Source organism: Narcine bancroftii, chromosome 11 (genome assembly GCF_036971445.1).
Source record: "Narcine bancroftii isolate sNarBan1 chromosome 11, sNarBan1.hap1, whole genome shotgun sequence".
Lineage (NCBI taxonomy): Eukaryota > Metazoa > Chordata > Chondrichthyes > Torpediniformes > Narcinidae > Narcine > Narcine bancroftii.
In genome coordinates this window covers 81084579-81097849 of record NC_091479.1, presented here as the reverse complement: position 1 = coordinate 81097849, position 13271 = coordinate 81084579, and the positions used below count along the sequence as shown (strand labels likewise).

At 40.7% G+C, this 13271-nt stretch overlaps 1 protein-coding gene across 1 annotated transcript in view; it reads right to left on the bottom strand.

Moving 5' to 3' along the window:
* The window catches only part of LOC138746017 (IQ motif and SEC7 domain-containing protein 3-like), a 124725-nt gene that overhangs the window by 47111 nt on the left and 64343 nt on the right, over window positions 1-13271 (bottom strand). The window contains exons 6-9 of the mRNA XM_069903692.1: window positions 12035-12201; window positions 10033-10172; window positions 4252-4377; window positions 1814-1913 (exon numbers count right to left, since the gene is read on the bottom strand). Coding sequence (XP_069759793.1) covers window positions 1814-1913; window positions 4252-4377; window positions 10033-10172; window positions 12035-12201 — 533 coding nt within the window. The remainder of the gene's footprint in view (window positions 1-1813; window positions 1914-4251; window positions 4378-10032; window positions 10173-12034; window positions 12202-13271) is intronic.

Below are 13271 nucleotides of genomic sequence, written 5' to 3'. Positions count from 1 at the left end.
CTGAGAAAGATTCTGAGTATCTACCTTGTCTATCCCACTCATAATTTTACATAGTTCTATCAGGTTACCACTCAGTCACTGACACTCCAGAGAAAAAAAAAACAATCCAAGTTTGTCCAACCTTGCTTTATAGTTAAAACATACCAGGCAACATCTTGATGTAGCCCTTTTCTCTCTCTCCAAAGCCTTCATCTTCATCCAATGGTGCAGTAACCAGAACAGCACATCGTACTTCAAATGTGGCCTGAATAAAATTCTATACAACTGCAACATGTCCTCCCAATGTTTATACTTAATCCACCGGCTGATAAATTCAAGCATGCTATGTGCCTTCTTTACTGTTCTGATCACATTAAGGTAGCTATGGGCTTGCTTTCCAAGATTCCTCTGTACACCAGTGCTCCAAAAAGCCACATCACTGCCTGAATTTCCAACTGATTTATATCCTGCTGTATGCTTTGACAACCTTCCTCACTATGCATGTAATAAGTCATCTGAAAACTTATTATAATCACATTACTTACATTGAAATCCATGATCCTTGTCACAGACCTCTGGTTATAGAAACACTCATTATATCACTACCCCATGTCTAGTATGGCCAGATTAATTTTGTATAATAATTTACCAACTCATTATGGATTGTCTTTGGAACCAGCTTACCTTGAGGCACCTTGAAAAATGCTTTACTCTAAGTAGATAACATCTATTGCCCTATGCTCAATTATCTTAGTCACTTTCTCAAAAAACTCAGTCAAATTTGTAGGACAGGACTTTTTTTCTCCACACTAACTCCTGCTGACCCTCCATGTTTTTTTCAAATGCGAGCAAGTTCAGTCCCTAAAAATCTTGGAGCTATTGCATTTTTACAACAAAGCCATTCAGTCCCAGCAACATCTGTTGAACCTTGTCAACACCCTTTCCAGTTTAATAACACTTTCTGTAATAATTTCCTGATGAGTGATACACACTGGCCTACAATTTCCTGGTTTGTCCCAGTTTCCCTTCTTAATTAAAGGAACATCAATGGCTTTTGTCCAGTCTTCTGGCATCTCTACCTTTGGCTGAAGAGGATACAAAGATCTCTGACAAGGCTAAAGCAATTTCCTCACTTGCTTCTTTCTATGTCTTGAGATGGATTTCATTAGGCCTTGATAATTTATGCATTTTAATATTTTATCAAGTACCTGTTTGAACTTCAGTGTAGTATGTACATTGTACAATGTCTATGACAATAAACAATGAATTCATTATAATTTTTCAAGCCACCCAATTCCTTTTCCATCTTAATATCAACATGTCCTGGAATATCAACAGAGCTCTCCTTGATCTTGCCATCATTCATGACCTTCTCCTTGCTGAATACCAATGCAAAGTACTCATGAAGGGCCTCACCCACTTCCTCTGGTTCAATGCCAAAACACCTTTTTTTTTGAGTGGACCTCCACTTGTCCTGGCTACATCTTTGCTGATCCACTGTGGGTTGCCATATTAACAAGTTCACCGAGGTGGCAAAGAATTTCTAGGCCACGAGACTGAATTCTATTGTCATTACAAAATGTAAATAGTCAGAATTGACAGTCATTTTGTCACTCTACCAGATCAAGAAGGATGTATAATGCTGATCCAAAGCACCTGATTTACATGATCAGCTAAGCATTATCCTCAAATGACTTCAGCATCAAGGGATAGGTTATTGGCAAAGGATATGTTACTGTTAACTTATGAAAGGAATTACAACCTTGGAGATTGGGAAATACAATCTATCTCTAATGCAACATAAATCAGCGAGTACAATTCAGAAAAAACTTACATTCAGTCTCAAAGAGATGAATCTGCATTCCCAGTAGTCCAATTGACTTGTAGAAAGTGTATGTAGCAGAAGTTTTCTTTTTTGCACACAGCTTAAGTATCTATAATAAATGATAAATTAAATCAGAACTTTAAGGCTGACTGTGCCCAGATTAGGTAAAGATTCTGTTCCTGAGAATTGTCCCGCAGCCAATTATTCCGCAAGTCAGACATTCATTTTCTATAGCTACCCATTTCATATTGCCCAACATACACATGATACAATTCTTTAATTTCATTGATTATTCATCCTAATGCTACCCATTAATAATCTAATGGCAATTACACTGTAATCAGTCATTAATACTACAAAAGTTACCTTGATAAAAAACTTTTAAAATGTATGGAACATTTGCATAAAGTTGAATTTCTGGACGTCAGGTCATATGTAACCCAAGGAGTCCTGTATATGTTGCATGTGTGGGTGTAGTTTAAAACCATGTGTGCTATATGGAATTATTTTGTGTACTAAATAGTATTTCTTTATATGGAGTGTTAACCACTCACTACTGTTAGATCAGTGCTGTTTGCCTTTAAAAAAGTATGTTGCTCTAGCCTTGTTATTTCATTTACTAAATGGCAATTGAAAAAAAAACTAAATTTAACAATGCTTCAAGAAATCAAGGCAGAAGGAAAATGGCATCATTTTTATTACAGTTTTTGCACATCAATACCAGACATCATCAACACACATGGGTGAGCAGAAGTTATGACAATAGAGGAGCCCAGTTAAAAGTAAAAACACAGTGCTGGAGAAACTCAGCAGGTCAAACAGTGTACTTTATACAACAAAGGTAAAAGTTACATAACCAACATTTCAGGCTTAAGCCCTCCATCAAGATATGAAAAATTTCAGCAGGTGTCCAAACAAAATTCAGGGCGGGGGGGTGGGAGCTCAAACCCAAAAGCAGGAGGAAATAGGTGGAGAAGGGAGGCCACAGTAGCAAACAGGGGAGGAGGGATGGCCCTGTGAATAGAGAGGGAAGATGGATAGCTAAGAGAAAGACAAGGGGAAAAGGGAAGGGAGGGAGGTTGGAGAGTAGGTTAGCAGAAACTGGAGAAGTTGATGTTAATGCCATCTGGTTGGAAAGTGCCCAGATGGAAATTCAAGTGTTGTTCCTCCAATTTATGGGTGGTCTTGGTGGGATAGACCATGAGGCCACGGACAGACATGTGTGTGGGATGCAGAATTGAAATAGTTGGCCACTGGGCGATCCCTGTCACTGATGCGGACAGAGCGAAGGTGGTCAGCAAAGTGATCTCCCAATCTGTACCCAGTCTCTCTGATGTAGAGAAGTCACAAAGGGAGCGCTGGGTGCAGTAGATCCCACCCGCAGATACACAAGTGAAGTGTTGCTTCACGAGAAAGGACCATTTGGGTCCTGAACTGTGGTGAGGGAGGAGGTGTGGGTGCAAGTGTGGCATTTCCAGTGAAGGCGCTTTGGGAGGCGATTGGTAGAGAGGGATGTGAACGAGAGAGTCACAGAGGGAGTGGTCCCTCTGGTAGGTAGAGAGGGGAAAATGTGCCTAGTAGTGGGATCATGTTGTAGGTGGTGGAAATTATAGAGGATAATGTGTTGGAGACGGAGGTAAGGACAAGGGGAATGCTGTGTTTGCTATATTTGGGGGCAGGGCAGATGAGCAAGAAATGGGGGAGATACGGGTAAGGTCTGAGTTAATGGTGGTGGAAGGGGAAGCCACCTTTTGTGGAAGAAGGAAGACAGTTCAGAAGATCTGGACTGGAAAACCTTATCTTGGGAACAGATGCAGTGGAGACAGAGAGATTGCAAGAGGGAATAGAATCTTTGCAAGGGACTGGGTGTGAGGAAGTGTAGCTGACGTAGTTATGGAAGAGCTCATTTGTTTAGGGTACAGAATGTTCACAGCCTAGCTTTTATAGGCTGTTTGAAGACTATCATTCTGCTGTGCTGAGAGCTTTCATAGCATGCTGGACCACATGGAGGAGTCCACTGCCAACATATGAAGAGCAGAGTAATTATTTCCAGGAGGTCAACCTCTGACTTAAAGAGAAGGATAAATTAAGGACTGAATCAATTGAAAACCTTATGATCTTAGCACAGTCCAAAATGATGCCTTCATATCATTACAAATCAGTTGTTAATTCATTAAAAGGAACCTCTTATTGACCAGTTTTGAGATCTTACATCAGAACCTTAATATATGCAGTTGTCGATGTTCATCTTTACATTCCTCTGCTTGTTTCTGGCAAACTCAGCAGACAGACATCTAGAATAAGTTTAAAGAATTAGAAATAGGGACTGCTAATTTCACATTGGCAATTGGTCTATAAGACTGTGGCACATTGTTATGAATAGCTGAAGAATCATGTTTGTAGTGTTTGTCTACTCAGGTGTGTAAGCATCAATTTAAGATTCTTACCACAACCAAGTCATTAAAGAGAAAAACCTCTCGCTGATGAGCTGCCTGTTTCTGCACTTTGTTGATGTCCATGACCTCAAAAAGCCGGCTGCAACAAACCAATCGCCGGTGTGGGACAGACAGATCCTGAAAACACACCAAACAATAAGTTTGCTTGGGAGCTCAAGATGAATGTTATATCACATTACTCCAGCTATTGGTAAGACAGTATTAAATCCTGACAGTTACCTTCAGACTGAATATTGAAGCTCAGTTAGTTACTTGAAATTCCATACAAAAAAAAATACATGAAGCATTTATCAAGTTCTGTTTATACAAAACTAAAGGAATTATTGCATATGCCATTGTATGGGATGATTCCAGTATTTCCATCTAAAATGTTGGTTTTGAGCAATGCCCTTTGTATAAGATGGATTTCACCCCCCCCCACCCCCCCCGCTTACCGCTGACCAGTGGATGCTGTTAAAAACCAAATCACAATATTTTAAATAACAAATTATCATAATTATCATTTAAAGGTTTAAACTTTATTTGAATATTTTAAAATAAACCACAGTTGGCTCCAGAAACAGGCTGTTTAAAGCCTGTACATAGCCAACAGCAGTCACATTGGGCAGATGGACCCTGCAGAGGAGCGCTGAGACTTTGCAAATAATAACAGGGTGTGCCCAAGATTGCATTGGAGCTGGCAGGAAGATAGTAGCGGTGTTGTGACTTTGTTGCCAAGGTAAGAATTTTAGACCCTTTGTATAAATGACCCCGATTTTACGGTGACTTTTTTTTTCGGATCGTCCTATGCAACAGCATATACGGATCAGTTAAACATCTCCTTACTGACAATCAACACAAGAGCACCTCAAGATGCATGCTTAGCCCACTGCTCTACTCTCTGTACACCAATGACTGTGTGGCTACGTGTAATTCAAAAGCCATCTATAAATTTGCTGATGACATTACAGTTGTTGGCAGAATCACAGATGACAGTGAGGAAGCATACAGGAGTAAGATGGATCAGCGAGTTGATTGGTGGTGTAGTGGGCCGAGCGACCGTGCGCTTAGACAGACTGAATCGCCACCTGTCGGTTGATACAAGATAGTGCAGGCCCCGCCCCCTTCCATTCTCAGGAGAAGCTCGTATTTGGCGACACGTGTTGACTGGGAGATGTCGCCACTTCCTGGTTGTACGTCATTGAGTATGCAGAGACTCCGCAATGCACTGACATCACTCCCTTAAACCAGCGCGCTTCAGATAGGAAGTGGGTCATTTCCTTAAAGCAGCACAAGAGATTCAAATAAAGTTCTGTTACTGGTTCACCCTCGTGTTTGGATGTGCTTCATTTCAGTAGCGCTACCATTAGTCGTCACTACAGTGGTGACCCCGACATGATGCGTCCCCTGGCCTTCTTCAGCAAACATCTCTGGACACCAGAATTCAAATACAACGTGTTTGAGCGTGAGCTGTTGGCCCTGTACCAGGCAATACGACATTTCCGGTACATGTTAGAAGGAAGGGTTTTCGTCGCCTACACAGACCACAAGCCACTCACTCATGCACTCAGCAAGTCTCAGACTTTGGTTGCCAGGGCAACAACAACATCTCTCCTACATTTCAGAGTTATACACGGACATTCGCCACGTCGTAGGCAAGTCTATTGTGGCTAATGCTCTGTCCAGACCAGCCATCTCCACCATCTCAGGAGGACTCAATGTTGCTCAACTGGCCAAAGACCAAATGGAGGATGCTAATGCACAGGCCTACTGGACTGACATCACCAGCCTGAAGGTTAGCAATTTCTGTCCTTTACTGGGGAGTCTGACTTTATTCTGCGGCATATCCACAGGCTTCCCCGACCCATTCTACCTGCAACCTGGCAACGGCGGGCATTTGACCAAATTCACAGCCTGTCATATCCTTCAATAAGATCCATAGACCACCTTCTGACTGACAAGTTTGTGTGGCATGGCCTCTGCCACGACGTAACTCTAAGGGCTAAGACTTGCTTGGACCGCTAGTGCGCCAAGTGCACAGACACACCAAGGCCCCAGAGTTTCAACTTGGAGCAGCGCTGTTTTGACATTGTTGGCCTGCTCCTTGTGGGCCAAGGAATGCAGTATTTATTCACAATATACTTGACTGTTTTACCTGTTGGCCGGAAGCGATACCCCTGCCCACATGTGACACAGAGATTTGTGCCAGAGCTTTCTTATCCACTTGGGTCACATGCTTTAGTGTCCCGACCCATCACCTCGGACCGAGGGGTCCAGTTCATGTCCTCGTTCTAGTCCAACCTAGCCAAGTTCTGCAGCAGCCAATTACATCACACCATGGCCTACCATCCTCAGGCAAACAGACTTGTTAACTGCCATCTGAAAGCTTGACTACAAGGCCTGAACTGGATGGATGAACTCCCATGGATACTGATAGGAATTTGTACAGCACCAAAAGAAGACCTGCCAGCATCGTCCGCTGAGATAGTGTACAACTCCCCACTTACCTTTCCAGGGGACATTCACTTCAATCCTCCCAGCCCACATACCAGTGCCTTAGACGTCCTCCAGCACTTGAGGGAAAAAAAATGGGTAAGCTGAAACCTCCGCCACCTTCCCGATGTGGCGCTCTACCCTGCCACATCTCTGCGGATTGACAGTCCACTGACTTCATTTTCGTTTGCAGAGGACTGCAAGGAACACCCCTGCAATGACTTTACGAAAGCCCATTCAAGGTGTTGCAGTGAGACGGTGTTGTTTTCACCCTGGACATTGGCAGGAAGCAGGACATATTTACCATTGACCACCTCAAGGCAGCACATTTAGACCAAGAGGCCACCCGCGTAAAGACAGTACTGTGGCTTGCTCAAAGGATGGCAGGAATTCTTGTGGGGGGGGGGGGGGGTGGTGGTGTAGTTGGCCAAGTGGCTGCGTGGTTACTGCCCCAGTTGATTGACACAATTGGCGCTGGTCCCCTTTCCTTCTCTGGAGATATTGCCTGGGAGATATTGCCACTTCCTGGTTGTATGTTGCTGGGTATGCAGTGAATCTGCAATGCACTGAAGTAACTCCCTTAGACCAGCGTGCTCCAGACAGGAAGTGGGTCGTCCCAGGGGTATCGCTTCTGGCCAACAGGTAAAACAGTCAACTATTGTGAATAAATACTGCATTCCTTGGCTCACAGGGAGCAGGCCAACAATGTCCACGTGATCAAAGCAGTGCGAGAGATTCAGATAAAGTTCAGTTACTGGTTCACCCTCATGTTGTGTCAATGTGCTTCATTTCAGTAGTGCTGGCATTAGCCACCACTATAGTGTCATAATAACAACCTCGTACTCAATGTTAGCAAAACCATGGATCTGTTTGTGGGCTTTAGGAGAGGGGGAAAAAAATCAGGAGAACACAAACATTTGCTCATCAAGCAATGGATAAAGAACTGGGTCAGCAATCAGCAAAGGGTAAAGAACATCTGGGTGTCAACATCTCTGAAGATCTATCCTGGAGCTTTCATGGCGATGCAATCAATGTAGAAGACTCAAAAATGGTTATAGTTTGTTAGAAGTTTGAGAAGATTTGGTATGTCACTGAAGACTCTTGCAAATTTCTACAGGTCTACTGTGGAGAGCATTCTGACTGGTTGCATCACTGGTATGGAGATACCAATGCACAGGACAGGAAAGGGCTACAGAGGTAAACTCAGCCGGCGCCATTATGGACATTAGTCTTCACTCTATTAAGGACATCTACAAGACATGGTGTCTCAAGAAAGCAACCTCTATCATTAAGGGTCCTCACCACCCAGGACATGCCCTCTTTTCACTGCGCCCATCAAGAAGGTGATACAGGAACCTGAAGATTGAGCACTCAACAGCACAAGGGCAGCTTTTTCCCCTCTGGCATCAGATTCATGAATGAACAATGAATCACAGACACTCCCTCACTTTTTTCTCTTCATTTGCACCAATTTTTTTTTTAAATAGTGCAATTTTATACCTGTAATGCACAATAATGGTGCTGCAAAACAACAAATTTTGTGACATGTTCATGACAATAAATTTTGTTTTGTTACTTTTTTTATGCTACAATTCCAATGTTAAAATTCTCATCCTTCTTTTCAAACACTTCAATGATTTACACCTCCCTACAATTGTAATCTTCAGCCACATAACTCTCTGAGATATCTGTTTTGCTATTTCTGCCTTTCAAGCATTCCCAAATTTAATCTGTTCTCCATCAATGTCCATGTCTTAAACTAAAGTTTTAGAAATCTTTTCTTCCACTGGTTGCTAAAACTTTCCTTAAAATCTACTTCAACGAACAAGCCAGAGATAATCTGCCCTAATATGCTCTTTGATTCTCCAAATTACTTTTAGTTTAATAATGCTTCTGTGAAGTATCTTGGGACAATTTTCTACTTTAGAGGTGCAATATAAATCAAATGTTATTATTGTAGTTATGTAGAATTTTCAACCTCACCATTTTTATGAGCCATTCTATTTTAGAACTCTAAAACATCCATTATCAATCTGATAAACCTTCATTTGACCCCTGTGCTGTTTTAAACATCTTCTCTTTATTAGGTGATCAGCACTAAACCACCACTTCGGTGTTCCAGAAAAATTAAACCTCACTCTCTTTTTTTAACAAAAATATAAAGAATGGCATAACACAGAATCCCATTGGACTCCTGTGGCTTTCTTTCTTGCATTTCCACCATTACTGATCTATGGTGCTAAGAACAATTTCATGCCTCTTGATCTCTTATCACCACTCTACTCCTATTCCCAACACCTATACATTCCGGTGGTTATGATGATTTACAAATTTTCTGCTGTTACTTTAGTAGATCACCATGGAATTTCAAGCTATTTATATTTATTCCTGTATACCATATTGTGGCTCTATTCAATTAAGATTATTATTCAAAATATTTACATTTTATTCTGTTCTCTGAAATTGAAGTTTTCTGCAATAAGAGACATCTTATTTTGGAGAAAGAAAGGAATCTCACTTGACCATTCTAGGCTAGACAGTCCACTGTCTGCATGGAATGCATCTCCCGTATGGTAGATTTGCTTCTGAAACCTCAGCTGTGATTTGATTTATTCATCATTCACGAATTGGCCACTGGATGGAAAATCTGAGTCTTTCAGCTTCTCTCCTGACGCATTACCGAACATGATGTGAATGTGTTGACAAGCTCTTTAAAAGCCATTTTGAAGGAAAAAGCACACTTAATGGCAATATTCAGTGGAGAAGAAACAATGTCTGGCATTAATTTGTTGCAAAAAATCAATCTACACACAGATGTGCACACGAAACAAAGAAATCATAAAAATTGCAGAGGCCACTAAAGTCTGTTGAACACTGTAAGCAACTTTGTAACAACGTTTGAGTATCTGACTTCCAGGCAAAATATGGTGCAATTTTGTCTCCAGTGCCTTCTTTCACTCAAAGCTTTGTACAAAACGTGCTGGTGATTTAGTTTAAAGGAAAAGAAAAATGGTGCTAGATGGAAATATAATGCCATTTGACCATTGACCATTTTACTGAACTGCACCAATCAGTTTCTACTCTCAATCTTTTTCCTCACCCAGACTCTGGGCACATTGTGAATCAAAAGAAAATTCACAACTGGCCATAAAGAAACAATTTTGAAAAAGTCATAAACCAGATACAAAGGATAAATGATAACACGGTATCTATTTAGGGAATGAAATTAAGGAATATCTGCATCATTTAAGAATATAAACATGACTGTGATATAAATTAGTGAAAATCTAGTAAACTTACTGCTTTCATGCCCACAATTGATTTTTCTACTTTGGTTACATATGTCACATGATCTTCATTGGATTGTAATTCTTTCTGTTGAATTCGTTCATAAATACCAACAACCATCTCGCGAGGAATATCCACTCCATCATCCACACCTAGTCAGGGGAAGTGAAGGAATGCGGAGACAGAAATAGAATATTGCAGGGCAGAATTGAATAAATTGGATTCACATTAATTAAAATAACAATATTTAAATGTGGTGTATTTCAAAGACGGTCAATTAACCGGAAATGCAAAAGCAAGAATGTTAGCCCTTTCCAGAGAAGCCAAATAGCCTGAGTTGCCAATCATCTGTTAGTTTCCTCCTGCTCAAAGCCAAATGTTATTATTCATTCACTCTTTACATTTAAATGCATAATTATACTCATTGGTTGATTAAGCTAATAGAGGTTGAAGTGTAATGGATAATTGCAGATTATTTAATGCCACTGATTCTGTGATGGGATGCATTCCAAACCTTTATTTGCTTTAATTTTCTGAATCTTCTGAAGATGAAATCAAACGAAAATAAAGATATGTTAATGCAATCAAGCAGCAAATGTACGCAGTCCATAATTGCCAGGCTGAATTCTCCTCTTGATGGTATCTTCTGCCCTTTTACTCACCAAAAATAAATTTGATTTTATACTGCTGGTTACCAGCCGTTTTATTGGCATTTTCTAGTAGTGTGGCTCTAGTTCACTGTAGCTTCTTTCTAAATCCCTCATGGCATGGAAAAGCAGTTTAGTTGCAAGGAAATCATTGAATGACTGGAAAATACGAATGCACTCTTTTGAAGCACCACTTCAAATCCAGCTGCTAGTTACAGGCATCATTTCACAGGAGATGAGAAATGGAGGGAAGCCTTGGAACAATCCCAGACTTTCAATGGGTTCTTCAACTCTGTCAATAACTATGCCTTCATACAAATTTTTGTCATTTCCTTTCTAAACCTCTCCAGTCACTCTCCTTTTGGACGCTTGAGCATCTTCCGCGCACCTTCCCCATCTGATGCCCAGGTGACGTCAGCACCCTCCAGCGCAGTTCTCACCCAGGCTGGGAGTATAAGTGCAGCCCAGAAGCCTCCAATAAACCAGTCTGCTCACTGAGCTCAACTCGTCTGGTTGTGCGTGTTATTGCAGGAGCAGTGTAGCCGCCGCTACACTTTATTGAATATTGTTGAATGGCATCCACAAACTCCTGGGTTCTAGTGCCTGCTATGCTCCTGCTTTGTTCTCTCAACCAGTACTGAATGATTGGAAAACAACCCTGATCCCAGCATCCATCCAGCCTGCCTCCAGTGATTGCCCCATTTTATGTCCTGATTTTCACCAAGGCTACATATAGACCTGCACCACACATGCATAAAAAAAATTCTTCTATTTCTAATTAGAAATTTATGTTTTGTTAACTCCCTGCATCAGTGATAAATGATATATTCCTATAATTCATGAGTTCTCTAAGAAGATAACTTTAGACAGATACTTGTCATGGACAGAATTAACTTGTCCTATTTTATCATTGTTATACAGCCACAATTTTATTTTATTTTCAATTGACATTTTACATTCCAGGCTGTAGTAAAGTAATAGAGGTTCAGGTACATAATCTTTTATCCAAAATTCTGAAAACAGAAACTTTTGAAAACCAAACATTTTTTCCATGGATGTCATCTGCACACAAAAGCTTGTGTCTATCTTTATCTCACTTCATTTACCACCACTCCCATCCAGCACTCCCCCCCCTCCCCATCCAGAGATATTTCTAGTTGGAGAGTGCTTTGTTTTGTGTGAATCTGAAATCAGCATCATTACTTGATGAACCGCTATTACTATTATCCAAAAAAAATTCAAATTCCACAGTGTCTGGTCCCAATGATAAAAGATAAAATACATGTAGTAAGTCACTAAAATAATTTTCTAGGATTTGTGAAATGTTCTCATTACTTTCCAAGAGAATTATATATAAATTTACTCACCCCGTAAGTTACGGATGAAGTCCTCCAGCATCATTTTCCGATCAGGTTTTATGTTGGGGCTATACATGTCTGTGTTCAGCAAAATGATAGCAAAGGCTAGGATGAAGATGGTGTCTGGATTGTGGAACTGTTGAACCACATCGGGGTTGCACATACAATAACGTTGGCTGAAAAATTATACAGAAGAATTAATATGGTCAGAAACATGTACCAAATGACTGGCTGGCTCTGTCTTTACCAACAATAAATTCGATGCATACCTTACTGTAAAATTGCTGTAAAAAATGCATAAGGCAATCCTCCTCTATTGGACGCAATGGCCCAAAGGAGTACATGGATGTGAAATACTATGTTGGTTTAATTCAAGTATTGATTTGACCAGCTGGTCATTCGAGTTCCCACTGTAGCCATGAAAAAGAAGAAACTTCATGACCCAGTTGACATACTTCTAAGAAATTGTGAAATTAATGGGACTATTATCTTCATATAAGTGATCAGCCTAGCAGACTACTTGAACAAATTTGTGCCACTGCACATAAATGTCTAGTGAACAGAAATATGTGTCAGCAATCTGCATTCTCAAAAATGTGCTGAGATGATGAAGCCTGTTGCCTTTGGGGGAGTGGGGTGTTGGGTTGTTGCACAATCCAATCACTAGCATTGAAATGCTGCTGCTATCCAATTCAACTGGACTGAAGACATCCATATTTTTTATCTTGAACGTCTAAAGCTGGCATGTTAAAAAAAATTAGTTCCACTCCAATGGCGTTGAGGAAGTAAACATTAAATCCAGTATTCAGAACAAACAGCATGGAGAATGAGGAGCTTACTGGACACAGGTAGTTCTACATCCCACCATGCTAACCATCAAGTACACATCAATACTATTTGTGACTTTCTATATTTTGGGAATCAAGTGCTCATCCAAATACTTCTTAAATATTATGAGTGTACCTGCATTCAAGATTCCATCCCCTATCTGTAGGAAAACATTCTTTCTCACATTTCCTGCTAAACTTCTTGCCCCTGCATTGAATTTGTGCTCTTCAGTTTAGACACCCACTATGGGGAAAAGTTTCTCATTATTTCTCCCCTCATAATTGTGTTTCTCTCACCCACATCCCTCCTCACTTTCTTCTGCTTCATGGAAAGCAAATCCACATTATCTGTCCCTTTTCATATGGAATGCTCTGATGAGGGAGGTGTTTTTCTTTAATATACACAAGTTATCTTTCCA